This window comes from Protomyctophum bolini, assembly GCF_963924005.1.
Source record: "Protomyctophum bolini genome assembly, chromosome: 5".
Classification (NCBI taxonomy): Eukaryota; Metazoa; Chordata; class Actinopteri; order Myctophiformes; family Myctophidae; genus Protomyctophum; species Protomyctophum bolini.
The window spans coordinates 25928173-25948926 of record NC_137866.1 but is presented as its reverse complement, the minus strand read 5'-3'; the positions used below and the strand labels follow the sequence as shown (position 1 = coordinate 25948926).

The 20754-nt window shown below is 42.3% G+C and overlaps 1 protein-coding gene across 1 annotated transcript in view; it reads left to right on the top strand.

The window, feature by feature from the left end:
- The first annotated feature begins 239 nt into the window (after nt 1-239).
- The window catches only part of LOC308315025 (pleckstrin homology domain-containing family G member 4B-like), a 36401-nt gene continuing 15886 nt past the window's right edge, over nt 240-20754 (top strand). The window contains exons 1-8 of the mRNA XM_080762849.1: nt 240-470; nt 14564-14761; nt 15070-17527; nt 17993-18208; nt 18841-18961; nt 19505-19598; nt 19839-19925; nt 20290-20406. Coding sequence (XP_080618975.1) covers nt 468-470; nt 14564-14761; nt 15070-17527; nt 17993-18208; nt 18841-18961; nt 19505-19598; nt 19839-19925; nt 20290-20406 — 3294 coding nt within the window. The 5' untranslated portion in view covers nt 240-467. The remainder of the gene's footprint in view (nt 471-14563; nt 14762-15069; nt 17528-17992; nt 18209-18840; nt 18962-19504; nt 19599-19838; nt 19926-20289; nt 20407-20754) is intronic.

Here is a 20754-nt window from a genome sequence, read left to right as displayed (position 1 = left end):
CCCTCATGTTGGGTCATGCTGCCCCCCTCAGACAAACATAGCGGCAGACACTCAACGTGCTGAGAGAGAGAGAGAGAGAGAGAGAGAGAGAGAGAGAGAGAGAGAGAGAGAGGGAACACTAAGAGAGAGAGAGAGAGAGAGAGAGAGAGAGAGAGAGAGAGAGTATAGTTACAGAAAAGAGGGCAACAAGAAGGAGATTGAAGAACGGAGAGAGTGTGAGACAGTAGTGAGAGAGAGCAGAGCAGAGCGACATCTCTAATGGACAGTCACCCAGCAAACTCAGGGTTTTCCTCACACTCACTCAGCCATGAAATACTTTAAGGACAGAAGGCATGTCACTGAGGACACTGAGGACTCACTGAGCCTCTTTGTATCAGCGGCCAATCTGTAGATTATTACTAATCTTGGATTATTTCACAAATCACCACTGTTGCAATGAATGGGGACTGCAACACACAAAAAGGAAGATGGTAATATGCTTTGTGTTAATAGAGTCACTTTTCAATGTACTAAAATGTTTATCATAATATATAATATCTGAAATTATTTTTAGACAAGATTTGGATATTTTCAGAAGTAGTCATCTCTGTATATAATATTTGAACTGTGATGCTGTCCTATTTGAGAGTGTATGTTGAACAACTACTAGGTGTGTTGGGTGTCATGTCCGTGCCCTCGAGTTCACCATGATATCCATCCATGTTGTAAGTGTGATCCTTGTTTAATTCCAAATTTCTATATCTTAAAATCTAATTATAATATGCAAGTCTTAAATTGACAAAGGAGTTTTCATATTCTGTGACTTTAAATATCTCAGATATCTTCTAATGTTATTGCGGGTGCAAATGCAAGATATGATCCCATATATGATGCAATGTAATAATGTATTAGTATAGCCTTAGTTAAATTTACATAAGAATGTACTTTCATTTGATTCCATTTATAAAGTATCCAAAATCATACTGTATTTTGGGATACTACAAACACATATTTTTACATTCCATTTCAAAATATGATGGGAGGATGATGTTGTTTCCCTTTTGCAGACAGTCTTATAGAGACCATCCTTGTAGAAATTGTGCTTATATCATATATTTATTTATTCATATTACGTTTCATGTCGGACAACATAGTATACATTGTGATTCTAGCATAGCTTCCATAGAAGACTGCACCCCACAAGTCCTTTTGGGATTTATAAGGGGAGGGTTTCAACACACTAACACGCTACTGCTTTAGAGTTAGAATTCGGGCCAGACAATTATTGGTTGAGCCATTATTTGACTTTGTTTTATTTTATTATCATGTCAGCAATTAAGCAGCCGATGTGTCGTAATTATAGCGTCCCTAATTTGGGCATGTCATTATAGTTAAAGTTAAACCTTACGTAATCAAATAGAAACATTACTTTTTCGGTTAAAATAATCTGTAATCCGTGGTCTAGACTCTATAGGTCTCCGAAATGGGGATCAGCATTGGAACCAAAATATCTGCCATTGGTCTGGCTCTAGCAAGCACTATGATGTCTCCCTACTCTATCCCCACACACTGGCATGATGTAATTTTGAGTTAGAATGCATATTACATGGAGGAAACAATCTGAAATGTAAGTGTAATTTCCAGTGAAGGCGAGGAATGGAATGGAATTTTCACCACATCATCATGAAAACATCATGACAGTTGCATGGGATTGGAAATGGAATGGAACTTGGAATGAGCATAACATTTTGTAACCCCTTATACTGAGAATGTGTTGGCCATTGATAAAGCCAGACTGGAATTTCTCATGAGAAACCGTCTGAATGAATCTATTTTCCCTCAGTTCCCTGTGTTTAACAGCTACTCAGTTCCAACTTCCTAGCATGGGTGTGCCTTGTGGATAATATTGATTTTGTTGGGCCGCTGACTAAGGGGACATTATGTAAAGTTGTCAGAGTGCAACTGAATTTTAAAAAAGCCCGCCTAGAACACTTGTACATTTGATTTGGCTGCAAGTAAGGCTATACTATATGTATCTGCAGTGATTTTCCCGCCTGGCTTCCTGCATATTTGCCATGTCGTTGAAGCCAGAATCCATTAACCTTTACACCTAGTCTATTCCTGTTTTGAGTGTGACCTCAATGTTTGGGAGTTAGCTCCCGTGTTGACTGGGTTAAACACTGGATCTCTTCTCTGGCTGCAGAAAAGGCAGACTTGTACTCCGTTGGTGATTCAATGGAAATACACAACAGTCAGCTCAACAGCAAATCACCACTTGGCCTTTACATATGGACTGTTCCTCTACATTACGTGAGCTTGGATTTTAAAGACAGGTTTGAAAATATTTAGTGTTTTTTATTTATAATCTATCATTTAAGTATAAACTATTAGATGTTTTAGATGTTTAGAGGTTTATATGTGATTATTTAGGCCTAAAGCTTCATGCTCAACCATATGCAACAACCTGTCAACAATGTACTAGATGTTCAGGTCCACACATATGGGCAGGATCCCTGGGCATGTTATGGTTGTGACACCCACCCACTGTCCACAGTCCGACAACCCACAAGGCAATTTTAAAATAAGATACATAGAAATTGTCATTTCGAACTAAAATGCCATGGTCAAGAGTTGTGTATAATATAGTGTATAGTATACTGGAAATAATTATGTGTTTGCCAGTGTATCTTACAGGATTGAGATAATAGTTGCAGTATATTTATTGTGATTTCTGAAATGTATTCTCACCAAGTTGTGTAACCTATGACATCAAGTTGTTTTGAATCAGTGGGCGACAGTGTAGCTCAGTCTAGATGTCTGGAATCTCAAAGTGTTTTCACCTGTTATTACTGTAGCTAAGTGATCATTTCTGGTTGTTTGTTATGAAATCTCCTGGTGTGAGTTACATTAAGCACAGCTGTGGGCTAATTACAGATGGGATGAGTAAGCTAGTGAAAGCTAATCCACACTTTGATATAATAACACTCCTCTCTCTCTCACACACACACACACACACACACACACACACACACACACACACACACACACACACACACACACACACACACACACACACACACACGTGCAGCATTACGTGCACACACACACACACTCATTCATACATGCACAGTTAAGACATGCGGTAACACATACACATGCCTAATTAATGGTTCGTCTTACAGTGGTGTCGCATGCCAAAAATGTTGCTGATCTACTCGCCCTGGTCCAGTGCTTATACAGCGAGTCTCTCACTGACGCCCTGCCGAAGTCCCATCCACTGCTCACTAGCAGCTTTTCCCACTGTGTGCGAGGGTTTACAATTCCCCAAAACGATGTAACTATTCACCGACGCAAAGCCTGCTAGACCTTGGTAAAAGTCTATTCTCAAAGCGTCTCATGTCCCCAGCTTCTCTCTAAAATGCACTATTTTAGTCATTAAATAATATGAATCCAACCAGATCGGCGCAGGCAAAACCCGGAAATGCCGTAGCAGAAGGCAGAAGGCTTTAACCTTTTCCCATAGCATGCTCATACATAAACGCAGGGCTCCCTCCGTAACTCCTCTGACGTGTTAATGACATAAACACAGGCCCAGTGACTGCCTGATGACTACTTTGAAGCCACCTTCAAAACCGTCTGCCGATCAAGGCTGTCACGATAAGAGTTTTCTTGCCACAAGGGCTGTTTCCCTGATCCCAGTGAAGCTACTAAATATACTGTTTGGCTGCCTCGGTGCCTGAGCGGTCATGTACAGTAGGCCTTGTGTTTATATCCGACCCCAAGTGCAATTTGGCACAGGCCCATACCCGGGCGTCGATGTGTGTGTGTGTGTGTGTGTGTGTGTGTGTGTGTGTGTGTGTGTGTGTGTGTGTGTGTGTGTGTGTGTGTGTGTGTGTGTGTGTGTGTGTGTGTGTGTGTGTGTGTGTGTGTGTGTGTGTGTGTGTGTGTGTGTGTACTGTGGTAGAGAAACGATTACCTCAGTTAAAATGCGTGTTGTGTTTGTCATGTTGTGACTTTTCTCTTTCAATCAAGCTGAATTATGGTCTGAATCTACAGGTTTCAAAGCAGAAGCACCCATCCATGCATTTTGGCTCAGGCAAATTGTGTTTCCCACTGAGCTGTTGTATAAGACTCTTTAACAATCCGTATTGTCTCTGTCAGGACAAAATATCCCCTGGAACTGATTCCAAAATACATTATTTCCAGTTGAATTATTTTCCTGTTTGACTCAAAAGGAATTTTCTGGCTAATGTTTCCTGGACTATACCAGCCCTGATTTCCTTTCCATCTCCCCAGTTGACACCTCCTACAGTACAATTGTGGTTATCTATACCAGACCAGTCAAATTAAATCACTCTCGGTTATTCTGGCCAACTGTAGACTATAGTGGTTGTATACTCCTGTATAATTCCCTGAACATATCATATACCTTAAACTTGAGAATTCATATTCAACATGAGATTACTTTCTCTTACCATGAAGGAATCTCATATGTTTTATCAGTATTGGAACATTTGTCACCAGGATTCCCCCTGAATGTGACAATGCAGGGTGTGTGCCATTCCAATTCCTTATCGATTGTTCACTGGATGGTCACAGTGTTGTCTGCGTCAATAATCTACTTACTATAGAATTAAATTATCCCTCAGATGACCAAATCACTGAGGTGAGCTAACTTTGTCCTGGTCATCATCAGTATATCCTGGGTAGGGAACTACAGATTTAAAAATATGTGGTAGTAGTGATTATGACACCCACACCCCATCACCCACTCTGCTGATTCTGACTGTATATAGTGGTTATGACACCCACACCCACACCCCATCACCCACTCTGCTGAGTCTGAATGTATGTAGTGGTTATGACACCCACACCCCATCACCCACTCTGCTGAGTCTGAATGTATGTAGTGGTTATGACACCCACACCCCATCACCCACTCTGCTGAGTCTGAATGTATGTAGTGGTTATGACACCCACACCCCATCACCCACTCTGCTGAGTCTGAATGTATGTAGTGGTTATGACACCCACACCCCATCACCCACTCTGCTGAGTCTGAATGTATGTAGTGGTTATGACACCCAACCCCATCACCCACTCTGCTGAGTCTGAATGTATGTAGTGGTTATGACACCCACACCCACACCCCATCACCCACTCTGCTGATTCTGACTGTATATAGTGGTTATGACACCCACACCCCATCACCCACTCTGCTGAGTCTGAATGTATGTAGTGGTTATGACACCCACACCCCATCACCCACTCTGCTGAGTCTGAATGTATGTAGTGGTTATGACACCCACACCCACACCCCATCACCCACTCTGCTGATTCTGAATGTATATAGTGGTTATGACACCCACACCCCATCACCCACTCTGCTGAGTCTGAATGTATGTAGTGGTTATGACACCCACACCCCATCACCCACTCTGCTGAGTCTGAATGTATGTAGTGGTTATGAGACCCACACCCCATCACCCACTCTGCTGAGTCTGAATGTATGTAGTGGTTATGACACCCACACCCCATCACCCACTCTGCTGAGTCTGAATGTATGTAGTGGTTATGACACCCACACCCCATCACCCACTCTGCTGAGTCTGAATGTATGTAGTGGTTATGACACCCACACCCCATCACCCACTCTGCTGAGTCTGAATGTATGTAGTGGTTATGACACCCACACCCCATCACCCACTCTGCTGAGTCTGAATGTATGTAGTGGTTATGACACCCACACCCCATCACCCACTCTGCTGAGTCTGAATGTATGTAGTGGTTATGACACCCACACCCCATCACCCACTCTGCTGAGTCTGAATGTATATAGTGGTTATGACACCCACACCCCATCACCCACTCTGCTGAGTCTGAATGTATGTAGTGGTTATGACACCCACACCCACACCCCATCACCCACTCTGCTGAGTCTGAATGTATGTAGTGGTTATGACACCCACACCCCATCACCCACTCTGCTGAGTCTGAATGTATGTAGTGGTTATGACACCCACACCCCATCGCCCACTCTGCTGAGTCTGAATGTATGTAGTGGTTATGACACCCACACCCACACCCCATCACCCACTCTGCTGAGTCTGAATGTATGTAGTGGTTATGAGACCCACACCCCATCACCCACTCTGCTGAGTCTGAATGTATGTAGTGGTTATGACACCCACACCCCATCACCCACTCTGCTGAGTCTGAATGTATGTAGTGGTTATGACACCCACACCCCATCACCCACTCTGCTGAGTCTGAATGTATATAGTGGTTATGACACCCACACCCCATCACCCACTCTGCTGAGTCTGAATGTATATAGTGGTTATGACACCCACACCCACACCCCATCACCCACTCTGCTGAGTCTGAATGTATATAGTGGTTATGACACCCACACCCACACCCCATCACCCACTCTGCTGAGTCTGAATGTATATAGTGGTTATGACACCCACACCCACACCCCATCACCCACTCTGCTGAGTCTGAATGTATGTAGTGGTTATGACACCCACACCCCATCACCCACTCTGCTGAGTCTGAATGTATGTAGTGGTTATGACACCCACACCCCATCACCCACTCTGCTGAGTCTGAATGTATGTAGTGGTTATGACACCCACACCCCATCACCCACTCTGCTGAGTCTGAATGTATATAGTGGTTATGACACCCACACCCCATCGCCCACTCTGCTGAGTCTGACTGTATATAGTGGTTATGACACCCACACCCCATCACCCACTCTGCTGAGTCTGACCTGCCGTATGGGAACAAATCCCTGCTGTGCTGACCAATGTGAACAAATCCTTCTGTCCTTTGTGCCATATGCTCGCTCCTTAGCTGTCCTACTTTTTGTCTGAGTAAAGACAATGCAAAAACTTGCTTTCAACACACCATTGTCAGAGTGACTGATTACACTGGTCAGTTTACAACTTTACATTTTGATTTAGATTTTAGATTTTGATTTTGATCTCTTTTAGCCTTTCGGCTAATCTTCCAAGAGTCCAGAAATAAATTATAACATTACGAAATACATTATATTACATTACAAAATAGTACATTGCATTTCAAAAATACATTTCAAATTGCACTGATGCTAAACGACAACAGTGAGTCAAATATTACAGCGTAACAAAAATACCTACACCTCTAATCCTCAACTCATACAGCCGCACACACTCACGCACACACAGGCACAGCATATGCCTGCCCACAGACAGATACAGTTCATTCACCTATCTATCGTGGACTATGCATGGCAGGGTCGTCCTCTTCCCTGAGCCAGCTGAAAACCTGACCGCATACCAAAACAGAAATTGGAACTGAAAAACAAAGCTTAACAGAAATCACAACATAATAGTGAATCAATAAAAGCAATCCCAGCTATAATGATGAGTTCCATAATTTAACTGCCCTAAAAATAAAAGATCGGCTTCCCATACTAGTTTTTATTTTTGGTAGAACATAAATATCTTTGTGTCTTGATCTTGTGTTGACCTGATGTTTCTCGCGAACTAATGTTAATTTATTCTTTATGTTTACTGGTTTATTAGATGTTTTTATTTTAGAAATCAATGCAAGAGACTGTTTTCTTATGCATTCAAGGGCTGTGGGCCATCCCATTCTGTTATGCAGTTCACCCGTGTCTATTTTATACCCACATCTTAAGACCATTCTAGTGTGATCTGTAGTCTTCTCATATCAGTCTGAGCTGCATTTCCCCATACTGCACAGCAATAGTTTACGTGACTATAAATCAAACTACAGGATATTAGCCGCAACGTCTCTTCAGATAGAAGCCCTGCAATTCGCCCAACCATTCCTGCCATTTGCATTACTTTTTTTAGAGATATCTGTTGTATGAGCTGTCCATGATAAATTGTTTTGTATTTTAATTCCTAGTAGTTTGACTTCTGTGACCTCATTTATCTGTACCCCTCCATAAGATAAGTTCCATGGCCCTAACCTATTCCTTTTTCTGTTGGTGCATATGACCATATTCTTAGTTTTATCAGTGTTCAAATTTGTTGTTCTCAACCCATTTAACAACGTGTTTAAAATCATTCGCCAGGTGCTCGTGCAACTGAGTTTGTGATTCAGCTACTGCAGTGATGGTTGTGTCGTCAGCGAACATGTGTGCATTTGAGTTGGTTAGTACTACTAATGGAAGATCATTTGTGTATATAATATATACATAATATAATATAATAATACATTATCCCTCATCAGACTGCTAGCATCAGCTGCCAAGGCATCAGAGCCTATGTTGCCTATGGTATTCTAATTCTAATATTTCAGCTCACAATTACGTATCTAAAAAATCACACCTGTGTGAACTGTGAAGTGAGGGGCGCTAATATAATAAAGTAACTCAAAGGACGATGTAATGGTAATGTAAAATAAACGGTGCCAACACAAACATTAAATTCTCTTTATTGTTAATGGCATTTAATGTTTGTGTTAGGGACAAGATGATGTACATTTTCCCTTCATTGTCAATGGTGTTTTTAAAACAAACATTGAACTAAAAACAAACATTAAACCTGTATATAGGAGGGGCTAGTTCCCTAAAAAATAACAGAATATTGTGTAAACCTTATTGTCCTTGGGTGGTTTCACTCTGTAGATTATTCATACAGCATCTTGAAAAGGTAGAGCCATTTGATACAACTGCTTCCGAATCCACACACAAAGTGTCGCCGCAGTAATTGACAGGGAAATCTGAACAATGAACTTCAAATAACCATACACCCTAATTCTTCATTTACACAATTACATTTGGAGAATAGCATGTGTTATATTGTGCTGTAAACAACCTTTTCCTGTGCTTAAGTAGCGAACACAGCTTCTTGCATTCAAATCCTGGCTGTTAGACTGACAAGTAATATGGAATGTAAAGCAGCCTTATTAGAGAATAGTGGAGTGTAGCCCATCAGGTTTTAAGTCTTTGCGTGGGTAATTCACCTGACGGAGTCCTTTGTAATCCTAAACAATCCTAAACAAGTGTCTCTAAACAGTGCAACTTATTCAAGATGAAAAATTACAAACATGCAGGAAATGTACTTATTTGTATGCTGATTTAGAGGTCTTATCAGTGTTTACAGAATCTTTGATGCTATGCCGAATATCATCGGTCATGATTATTGCATTCCACAATCTCAGACATGAGTTTATAGGAAAGAAAGGATGAGAAATGAAGACATATAGCCTCATGGCTCTTCTCAGTGTTGGTGCATGGGTCGGGTGGTGATTAAGACTGCTGTATTTAACTACCATAATTATACTTAGATCTGCATCTAGGAATCTGCTATTATTTGGGGCTCTTATGTTTTCATACTTTCATATATTAGTTATATATGAAAGTACCACGTATTGGCCGAAACATTGTTTGCACATTAATGCCTGTGCAGACTTTATTCTTATATGTTCATTTTGTGTCCTGCCTGCAGCAGTGAACAACATGGATATCCCCTTATCATCATACTGACGTGGGCGACGTCATAGACTGGCCTGGACTCCATATTTGGGCATGCGTCACATTAAACTCCATATATGGGCATAAATGGATACAGACAGACATATACAGATTTCTCCAAACATGAGCATAAAGGGGACACAGACAAACGGGTACAACAGGTATTGCATAACTGAGTGGGGCATTCCCATTTTACATCGTTCCCGACTTGTATCGTTCCAAAGTGTAATCCTATATATTAAAATTGGCTTAGGCCGGCAGGCGGGCCCCTGACGTCATGCTCATGTCACCATGACTCAGTCATAACCATAGTAGAGTGTGTTGATAAGCATTCACCTCAGAGCGTAAATGATGATGATATATTATTTCCAGTTATTCCCAGTGTTTGAGTCTTATTCCTGGAATGGACGATGCCTAGCCTAGCAAATGGTATTCGACAGACAGAGACATTTAAAATGTCTTGACTACCGCTGCAGGACATCCTATCTAGTAATGTGAGCATAGCCATTTATTTCAGTGGCTGAGTGAAAGAGAGATCCGTGTTTATATAGAGCAGTGTGAATACACAGCAACTGGATGCCAGCCTGGTTATTCCGGGTACTAGGGAGATCTGCTTGTACAAGATCCGCATGCACTGAATATTATTAGGTGCTAGGGGGTTGCACAACTTCTGGCTTGTAGCCCATAGATCAGTCCAAATACTCTATGATGTACCTGTATGATGTACTTATTTTTAACACAGAGATAAAAAATGAATTCCCTTGCCAGAGGGTCATTAGTTGATGGAGTCTATATTAGAAAATAGAAATGAGTTGACATAGTACTGTATACCATATCTTATGCAGCTGTTCCTAATGCAAGCTCTGCATGTTGCAGCTTGTGTGTGAGTGTCTATGTGAAATGAATGCATCTCATCATGCGTACGTAGTTGCCTTTTGCACGTGCAAATCATAGAGTTATATATAAACTAGAGAGTGGACAGCCCTGCCCCCAGCTATTCATTTCAATGGAAGTTGCTCAGTGGCGTTTTAAAGCACCCGGAAGTCTGACGGAAGTACTGTTAGTGTTGGCTCAATATAATTGGTACTATGAGAGTACCTCAAGCTCACGCACTCCTCTGTGGTACCTCAACGTTACGTCATCTCGCACGTTTACAAAGCAAAGACTAGGGGTGGAAAAATATAATATCACAATATTTTTTCAAGCATGTTATTATCACGATAGTTTTTTGTTTTTAGTTATTGTTCAAGTTACTTAACAGTACAACCACCTACAAGGTAGCAAAAACTAAAAGAGCATTCTGACCAAAATACTTCTCAATCTTGGCTAACGAAACCGTATAGTATAAAAAAATATAAATTAAGGTATATAACTGCAAATCATAGAACGTGCACGATACGATATTTATCACCATATTATTGCCCACCCCTCACAAAGACCCAGCGGCGCGACCCTCTCTTGCTCGTGCATGTATTTCACCCGCCTGCAGTTCCAGCTTTGACCAGTAGCGCTCTGGGCTTCAGCGCTGGCCAGCCGCTCTGGGGGCTTGGTGCGAATTAAATTATTGTAATTCACTCCAGGCTATGCTGTATTGAATTTTCGTCTGTATTGCATTATTTTTTATTTATGTGCCCTGCTGTTACTGTACTTTTCCCTCTGGGAAAATAAAGTCATCCTTGGACTTTTGGACCACTAAGCATTTGCGCCCTGCCAGTCAGCGTATTAAGTATTCAGAGCAGCCTGGGATGTGTGCAAGTGTGTGGCTGTACACGCACGCACGCACGCACGCGCGCACACACACACACACACACACACACACACACACACACACACACACACACACACCATGCATCGTATTAATTAATGCAAGAAGGAAACATGCTAGCCAACCAGCATAATATAAAGACACATGCTAATGCTAATTTGTGCATGCTCACATAAACACGGATGAGCAATTGCTCATAGTCATAACCTTGTGCATAGTCATGCTGCTGACTCATGCAGCTCACCAGGTCAGTGGCGTGTTACGTTTGTGCTTTAAATCTCACTGTCATTATTATGTGAGCACTGAGCATTAAGGCCTTAGCTGGTTTGGCCTTCCAGTCTTTGTGCATTTGTTCATTTATAAATGTATCAGTAATTCAGTCCTGCCAGAAGACCCATCCCATGAATGTGTTTTCAGGTCACTTACAGGTCATTAAAATACTTGGGATTTCCACGGTTTTATTGCCCCCCCCAACAGACAGCACGCACGCACGCACACACATGCACGCACATGCACACAGACACACAGACACACACACACACACACACACACACACACACACACACACACACACACACACACACACACACACACACACACACAGACACACACACACACACACACACACACACACACACACACACACACACACACACACACAAAGCCAGCCTTTTATTGACAGCACACTATTTTAGTCTTGAGCAAGTGTTAGGTGTTATACACAGTCATCGTCTTCATCCATATTGTCCTCTGTGTCCGTCCTCTCCCTATTTATCACCACATTGCAATGTTTCAGTGAGGTGTGGACTGGAAAACTGTCTGGAAATGATGTAATTGCGTGGGATTTGACCTGGCTGGAGAGTCTAATGTTTCATGGGTTGGTCATGAGGCTGAACAATGGAAGATCCATGGGGACAAACATAAACACTGTGTTTTTACTTGCGCAAGCAGAGCGCACAAGTACTGTAATCGGCTGATCGGCCAATCAGGGACCACCATTCTTTTTTCTTTTCTTTCTACTTTTTATTGAATTTGAATCAAACATACATTTAAACAAAACGACTATGACAATTGACAATACATACAACAAAAACAAAACAAAACAATATACGTACAATACACACAAGGGGAGATATCTGCCTCTTCTCCTATTGATGAAGGGACCACCATTCTTTTGGTGATATGCTGGGTATGTATGTACAGTATGTATAATAATAATAATAATGGATTTTATTTATAATGCACTTTACATTCCTCGGAATCTCAAAGTGCTACAGGTAAAATACAGAAAAAGATAACATTACACGATTAAAATGTACTGTATGTATGTATGTATGTATGTATGTTGGGGTAAGAATGGTGGTCCCTTATTGGCTGTTGAGGGTGACGTAACTAAGGTACATTTCAAGGTTGGTATTAGGTCAGTAACAGGTCTAACAGCAGTTGTAATAGACATTAGTTAGAAGCAGTACTTGTGCGCTCTGCTTGCACACAAGTAGGCCATGTATGGCCTACTTGTCTTGTATACTGTCATAGCTGTACCTCATGCTTGTGCGTCCATGTGTGCAATGGCAGGTAATTTAGGTGGACCCAGTTTGCTCAGTGCCACATTAAGGTGAAACAAATGCGAGAACTTTGATCTGAAATGTAGCTTGAGTGTAAGTGAGACAGAGAGATGAATGTGACACAGAAAGACAGATACAGATACAGTAAGAAGACCACTTTTATGTAAAATACATCTTAATTTTGGTGGTGATGCAGATGAGTCTGAAACTTGAAATATAGCTTGAGAGAAAGATAAATTAGAATATACACAGATATACGATACAGGAGTATGCAAAGGTAAAAAATAATTCATAGCCCACTTTATATTAAGACCCATCAGGATCTTGTGAATTAAGCTAAAATAATATTCAGTATGTTTGAAAATATAAGAACTCAGTCAAACAAAGATGGACATCGAGAGTTTGCAGAATAAACCTTGACATCGTTCCAAAGACTAAGAGGGCTGCATTCCTCCCCCTGACAGGTGCAGAACAAACAGATGAAAAACAGACAGCAGTGTTTGAGCCAAAGGTAGTCTGAACTTAAGGGACCAGATTGATCACACCCAGATTCACCCTTCTATTTCCTTATTCTCTTATATTCCTACACCGCTATCTAATGTAGGCTACCTCCATCTGCATAGCTGTGAGCCTTTGACTCACTACATTTCTCCACCTGGGTCATTCATTTTTGTAAACTCCTTAGTGTTGTGCCGTGAATTGATATGGAGCCATTATTTAATGTCATTGGGAACATTTATTTAACGTAAATGTTCCCAATGACAAAGATATTGTCCATGGATCTATTTTTCCAAATGTGTTTTTCCTTTGTCTATATGAATCTAAAATATATTAATCTTTGCTTGTAATTGGATGGAATGATTTAGATCAAGCGTTATTCACGTTTTAAGATTTTCGATCTGATCGGCTAAAATGGGGGGGAACATTTTCAATGACGTCCCAACCAGAAATGACATAGAATGTTGCCCAACAGACGCTCCCAGCCTGTGGAGCGATGTGATCGGTTTTGATATGAATAAAAAATCTCCGTCCTTTTATTAATCTCCATTCTGAGCGCTGGGCATTACTATTTGATAGGACGGAGAACTCCATTTATGCCGCTCGGGGTGTTAACATTACACACAAGAAACATTTTTGTTTAGTCCTGTTATTTGTAACCTGTGCACTGACATGAATCCTTCTCATGGGTCATAACTCATAACACATAGCTGAGATGTAGCTGCCACATTCGTACCACGACCCCACATTCACTCTTCTTCTTCCATCCCACTGCCACAAATCTCCCCACGGTGCCTCAAACATGCAACTACATATACATTAACCCCTGGGTCTGCCAGTGTGGCCTTCGTTGGTCTAAATAAAGCAGGGCCTAAAAGTGGGTGGTGGGCCACGGGTTCGGGTCAAAGAGAATGTGAAACCATAAACCCTGATGAGGCCTAGGAGCTAGCCTTGAGACCAGACCAGACAACACACCAAAGTCTGTTTACTGGCAGACTGACTGAACTTATGTTTAAAGAGGGAGATCAGAGTGTTTGAGTTTGTTTTGCTAATGTTCAGCTGCTGATGGTGTGGAGGATGAGTGTTGTGTGCTGTGAGCCTGTGAGAGAGGGGTGGGGCTGAAGGGTTTTGATGTCAAGTCTCTAGTGTGTGCCACCAGGGTTTAAATAAACAGAAAGACCAAAAAAAGATTCACCCGACACGACATCAACCACCTTTCACCTGTTGTTCCTTAAACCACTTCCTCCCTTGTTTCTCCAGAACCCTGATTCCGTGGAGGGGTTGATTCAGAACATTCTGTCGGCCCTCTATCCGCCCTTTGAGGCCACCGCCCCTGTAGTCCTCGGCCAGCTTTTCCAGGTCATTGAGGGTCGTTACCAAGGTGACGCCCTCCGGTGCTTGTTGGACTTCCTGGTCCCAGCCAAGCACATTTTGGAGAGCGTGCAGCAAGCCGCATGTGTGAGTGGGTCATCTTTGTATTGTTGTGTAGACAAACATGCATGCACAGATTTTATATAGAGACTGTACATACCACACAGATGACAGACAGACACACACACACACACACACACACACACACACACACACACACACACACACACACACACACGCACACACACACACACACACACACACACACACACTTAGTTAAATAGATACTAAATGCTGAAGAATTTAGCTGCTTTTATGATTCACAACACAGAATCCACATATGTACAGTAATTAAAACTATTCCTTATTAAATCATATCCTCTCCATCATTTCAGGCACAGTTCTCTGATGTGGTCTTCCTCTGTGAGGGCTGGCCACTGTGTCTGCGAGACCAAATTGTCATCCACCTCGCTCCAATCAACTCCCTGCTGCTCCGCCCTGGCGACTTCTTCCTGCAGGTGGTGCCGTTCTGCAGTCAATCAACTCGCATCGTGGTCTGCAGCCTGCTAGAAGAGGAGGGGCTTAGGGTGAAAGTGGTTGAGGAAACCCCCATTGCAGAAACTTGCTACCCTTGCATATTCACTTCTGATTGGCTGGAGGAGATCAATCGGGACCGCCATGGAACGCCTCTCAGCCAGTGCCTGCTCGCCACAGAGCAGGGTGTGATAAGGTTACCATGGGAATGGGTGGCTGTGCCTGAGTTTGTGGAGGTGCCGCAGCGAGCCGAGACTATTATGGCCTCGGCCCGCCCTACACCTCTACCTCGACCTCTTCCTCTGTCTCATTCTTCGTTCTCTCCTGCGGCGGCTGCTGCTCAGAATTATCAGACAAATCCTTCACTACATCTTTTATCCGCAAAGGAATCCCCGTCTAATCAGTGTTGTCCTCCTACAACCATCCTGTGTTCTCTGCCAACAGCCAAGCAGGAATCGGCAACAGAACGTAGTCCACATCCCTGTGCATTCTCAGTGGAGACCAGGATATGTCCAGGAAAGCATGGCATCGCTGTGTCACTCTGCCTTGTGGAAAGTAGCACTGCTGCTTCATCTAGACTGCTTAAAGTGAATGACACTGAGTCAAAGCCGATTGGCTGGGTGTCTCCTAATACCTGGGACAGTCGCTGTCCTGGTACAGGTACAGCCAAAGCTAACCAAAGTGTAGATTCAACTACAAGTATTAGGGAAAATACAAATAAATCTGTAGGCACAGATAAAAGCGAAAGTACACTTGGAAGTGTAGATTCAAAGCAAGACACAAACCTACTTGGTTCAAATACAAATAATTCAGCAGACGGGCTCTGCAGCATAAACATTGAAGAAGGGGAGTACATTGATATACTACAGGCAGCTATGCTTTTTGGTGGAGCTCGTGCACTGGCGCAACAAGCACAACAGCAACAAAACCAAGAACAAATGTACGATCCGCAGTCACTGACCCAAACACGGATACATCCTCATGCACAAATAATGCAGTCACAAACGGTGACATGCACGCAAGCGACATGCACGCAAGCACGGCCGCACTTGCTACAGCAAACTCCAACATATTCACAAACACAGCCACCTACTAAAACACACACCCTCCCCCAAAGTGAAGCCGGACCCCCACCGGTCCTCGACCATTCCTATCAACAGGATCCCCACCATCGCCTGCATTCCCACTCTCCTGTCAGCCACAGCGAACCGTCTCACTGTGTCCGCACCTTACGCTTCTCAGAGGAACCTTGTACCCCATGTATGACAAGGAGACAGGGTGGGAAGGTCTCCCGAGCTCAGGAGCTTAGGTGCAGATACAGAGACTCCTATCAGGCTGCCATAGAAAACCCTGTGGCCATTGGGAGGGAGAAAGAGCCCCACTCTTTCTACACACTCCCCGTTTTGGACGAGGATGGGTATGATTTTAACTCATCGTGTGAGGGGAGGCAGGTGCCACCAGAGAACGAGAGGAGAGGGTATCCATGGTATAATGCCCAGGGTGGGTGCTGTGATCCTGGGATTCAGAACCAGACAACTCCCCCTGCCTGTGGTGTTGTCTGTAACGAATCAGGGGAGAGGAACTCTGTACCATGTTGGACACCTGGAGGTGATAATGCTGCTGTTCGTATTGACTCAAATGCATTGAGATGTGATGGAAAAACGGACCTGACAGTTGACCCTCATCCTTGGCGTTTGGATGAAAGGAAAACAGCACCATGTTGGGAATCCAGGGATGCTCACTCCTATAACATACCTCCTGGTGTTGTGCATTATCAGGAGGTTGAGACAAAACATGAGACAAATGTAGGTTTTGGAAGAAATATTAACCCTACAACATCCCAAAGAGTTTTGTTGAGCTCAAATGATCCCAAACGGATAGACATGAACTCTTTTAAGCCTTGTGTATTACCGCCGAATGCAAGCAGCCTTTCAGAGACAAATGCAAACATTGTTAATCCTCATAGAATATTGCCAAACAGATTGAACCCTACAGGGATGAATTCAAGCATTTGTAAAGTATTGGAAAATAACAGTGATTCCTCAGAGGTTCATGTCAACATTGCTAGACTTCGTGGGTTGTCACAAAACAGACCTGAAGCCACAGAAGTGGACAGAAGATGTTCATCGCTGTCCACCACAGTTGTGGATACCTCAGAGAAGTGTGAGGTTGTCGTGGTACACGGTCAAAATGTTCGAAAGATAGACACTGTCTCTAGTACAGAGGAGGTGCCCAGGCTACATGTGGTCAAATGTAAAAACACCACTGCCTTTAGGCTGGTGTCACCCCAGATCAACAGAAGGAAGATATTCAATAAAGGTATGGTTTTATGGAAGTTGTCAGTTTGTTGTATTGGTTTTATTTGTGTTTTTTGAGGGGCACTAGCCCCTCCTGTGTCTAACTTTTGGTGTGTGTCCACAAACATTAAATTCCCATTGACAATGAATGGACAATATTACATCATAGTGTCTGAGCAAATAGATGATAAGAGCGCCCCTCACTTCACATGGTGGGTGTGATATTTTTCTCATTGAAACCATTGTATACCTTTGTCTCAGTTTATTCGCTTGTTCAATACTTGAGCTGAGGCCATATACGGTACTATTGGATTCTGTTGGGTTCTATTCTAGTCTGCTCTGTTCATCTTTGTGTTTCTCCTTCAGTTTGTCTAACTCAAAGGTAGACAAACTGAAGGAGCAACACAAATATGAACAGAGCATAGCAGACTAGCGCTCAAAGTAGTCAGCATTAACGGATCTTATCAATTTTACCATCACACTATAGCCCATCCTGTTTCTCATGAAGGCAACGAGCCAGAAAAAGCTGTCAGTGGGAATGCACAAGTGACTGAGAACAAGGAACAAACCTATCCAGCTCCAACAACAGTGAACCAGACAACACTCCAACCTGAATTGATTCTACCCAGACCAGACTATCTGCCACTGGCATGCCCAGATATTGGAACTCACCCCCTCTACCTGGGAATAGCATGTCTCACAGGTTGGCAAATTTGGTTTGTTAAATAAGAAAACGTACCGGACATGTTGGCGAAAATGTAACTAATTTGGACAGTTGATTTTTCATATCCAAACGAGTGAAACTGCCGGGATCATTTGTGTATTTTTGGAACACAGTTCTTATTTGACACGAGATAAAATAGTCTATGGGTATGGGGACTCAGAATGGGGGGAAAAAACACGACCCACGTTGGATGTGTAAAATTACGTCAGACTTCGGTGCTCTATAATAAACAACTTTAAGAAAACTCATAAGGCTTTTATTAAAGTTCTTAGGCTCATACACTCAATCTAGTATTATTAACCAAATAAGCATCTTATCAGGACTTATAAGGGCTGTTTTAACCGTAAATGAATGCTTATTGCAAGCACCTTTATTATAAGTTGTTACCACTAAATTGACAAAATGTCCTACGTGGCAGTTACCTTAAGAGAAAGTTACAATATGACATTTCTCCCTCTCTCCCTCCGTCCCTTGGAGGTCAAGGAAGAACGCTGGTCGCTGGTGATGTCTATGAAGTTCTTCACTGACGGCATCATTGTTCATATCAAGATATTCTCTGGATATTTATCTCCTGTAATGTAACTTTTTCTCCCCCTCTCCATCACCTTTAGGAGGCAGAGACAGGACAGGAAGGGCAGTAGTTGAGGTCTATGGAGACCACCAGGGATGGAGGTCATTTGTAACTAACCATGAACTCAGCCAAACACTGCTGTACTTCCACTCTATCATTAGGTAAGTAGAAACATATTTTGGATGTTTTAATCTTGCTCTGCTTATTAACTTAATTAAATTAATCAATGAATCACAGCAAAGCGCTTAGTCATTTGGTTATGTGAACAAGCATGCACTTGTGTCCGGATAGCTGTACTCTAGCACATGAAAAATAGGATGCTGTGCCTGGGAGAGACACACTTGACCTCGGCCAATACCGACAATAAGCCACGTACTCACATACTTATGTGAAAAAGCAAACAAATTGTTTTCCTTTACAAGAATATGATTGTAGTTGTGTACTGTATGGATACCAATGTATTGTGAACATTGAACAATGGCCAGTTCTGAGTGTTTGTGCAAACACAAACATTGAATGCCATTGACAATGAATGGCCAGTTTTGAGTGCTTGTGTAAACACAAACATTGTGTAAACATTGAAGACAAAAGTGAGGATGCAAATTGTGATTGGCCGGAATGAGATGATGTATGATGATAAGAGTGCCCCTCACTTCACAAAGGTGTGATTTTTTATTTTTTATTCACTGTATCTGTATACGTAGGAGAGAGACCAGAGAGCTTGGAATGACAGTTGTAGTTGACGCGAGGAAGATCCCACCACCACCATACTTCTTTAAAGCCTTGACGATGCTGCAGGTACTGTACTGGACACAAACCTCCTTTTATCAGCACTATTGCTACAGTCCAGAGACGAATTGTGTTGATTGATTCATTCTTTGTTTTTGCCTGGCTAGATTTCAAAGCATATGTTGTCTTGTCTTCATCAAGTGACTAACACCTATATCAATTTCTTCCTCTATTGTACCACTGATTGTATGAGCTCCATTTACTGAATGAATTTCATCAGTGAATTACCAGCCTGTGTCTTTGTTTCAGGAGCAGACACCCCAAGTGGTACACCATATGGTGGTGTTGGGAGAGAAGGACATCAGCCATCGACCGGACAGATGTCCGGGCATACAGGTCAGACTTATACTGTAGTTTGGTATTTTTTAAAAGGACAGTGTGTTGCCCACTGAAAGTGTAAAATGTGACTGTTACCTTTTTTGTTTTTTTTGTTGTAATTGCAGTGTAAGAAGACACAACAATTCTGTATACAACATTATATTATTGTGCATTGTGTTACATTTTGCATTTATAGTTGTGTAATTTAATGAAGGCCACAATGTATGACCATTTTACGAAATTACGTGTCAGCACAGATGACAGCATTTAGTCACAGCTGTAATTACCGTATCTGAATGGCAGTATAATTACTTTGAAGTTCAAACATATTGTGTAGTTGTGTAAAGTTGCTGATGTTACTCTGTCATGTGTTGTGAAACAGACTGAAATAGTGACTTCAGTGAAGGCCTTGCACAAGATGGTGGAAGCAAACCAGCTGACTTCGGGTTTGGATGGAACACTTCCCTACAGCCACCGTGATTGGCTGGACCTGCACCAGGTGGGTACCTCATTAACTGTGTAAAGTTTATTTTATTTTATTAGAAGAAGTAGGTCGGGAGTGGCTTATATCAATTGACTATTCAACTAGTCGACTAGTACATCCACTAGTCGACCTTGTTGGTACTAATTGACTAGAGTTGATAAGATTTTTTATTTTTATTTATTTTTTGCAGGCCTCAGGATCAGGTAGATTATAGTTACAGTATAGTCACCAATGTACACAGGTAAACTAGACAACTAGTAAGTTAATGCCCTATCAGCCGGTAACACGCAGGAGTTTATCCCCGTTACAATGCGCTAGACCCCTGGGAGATGGTTTGCTGAGGTGTAGCGCCACACCTACCAT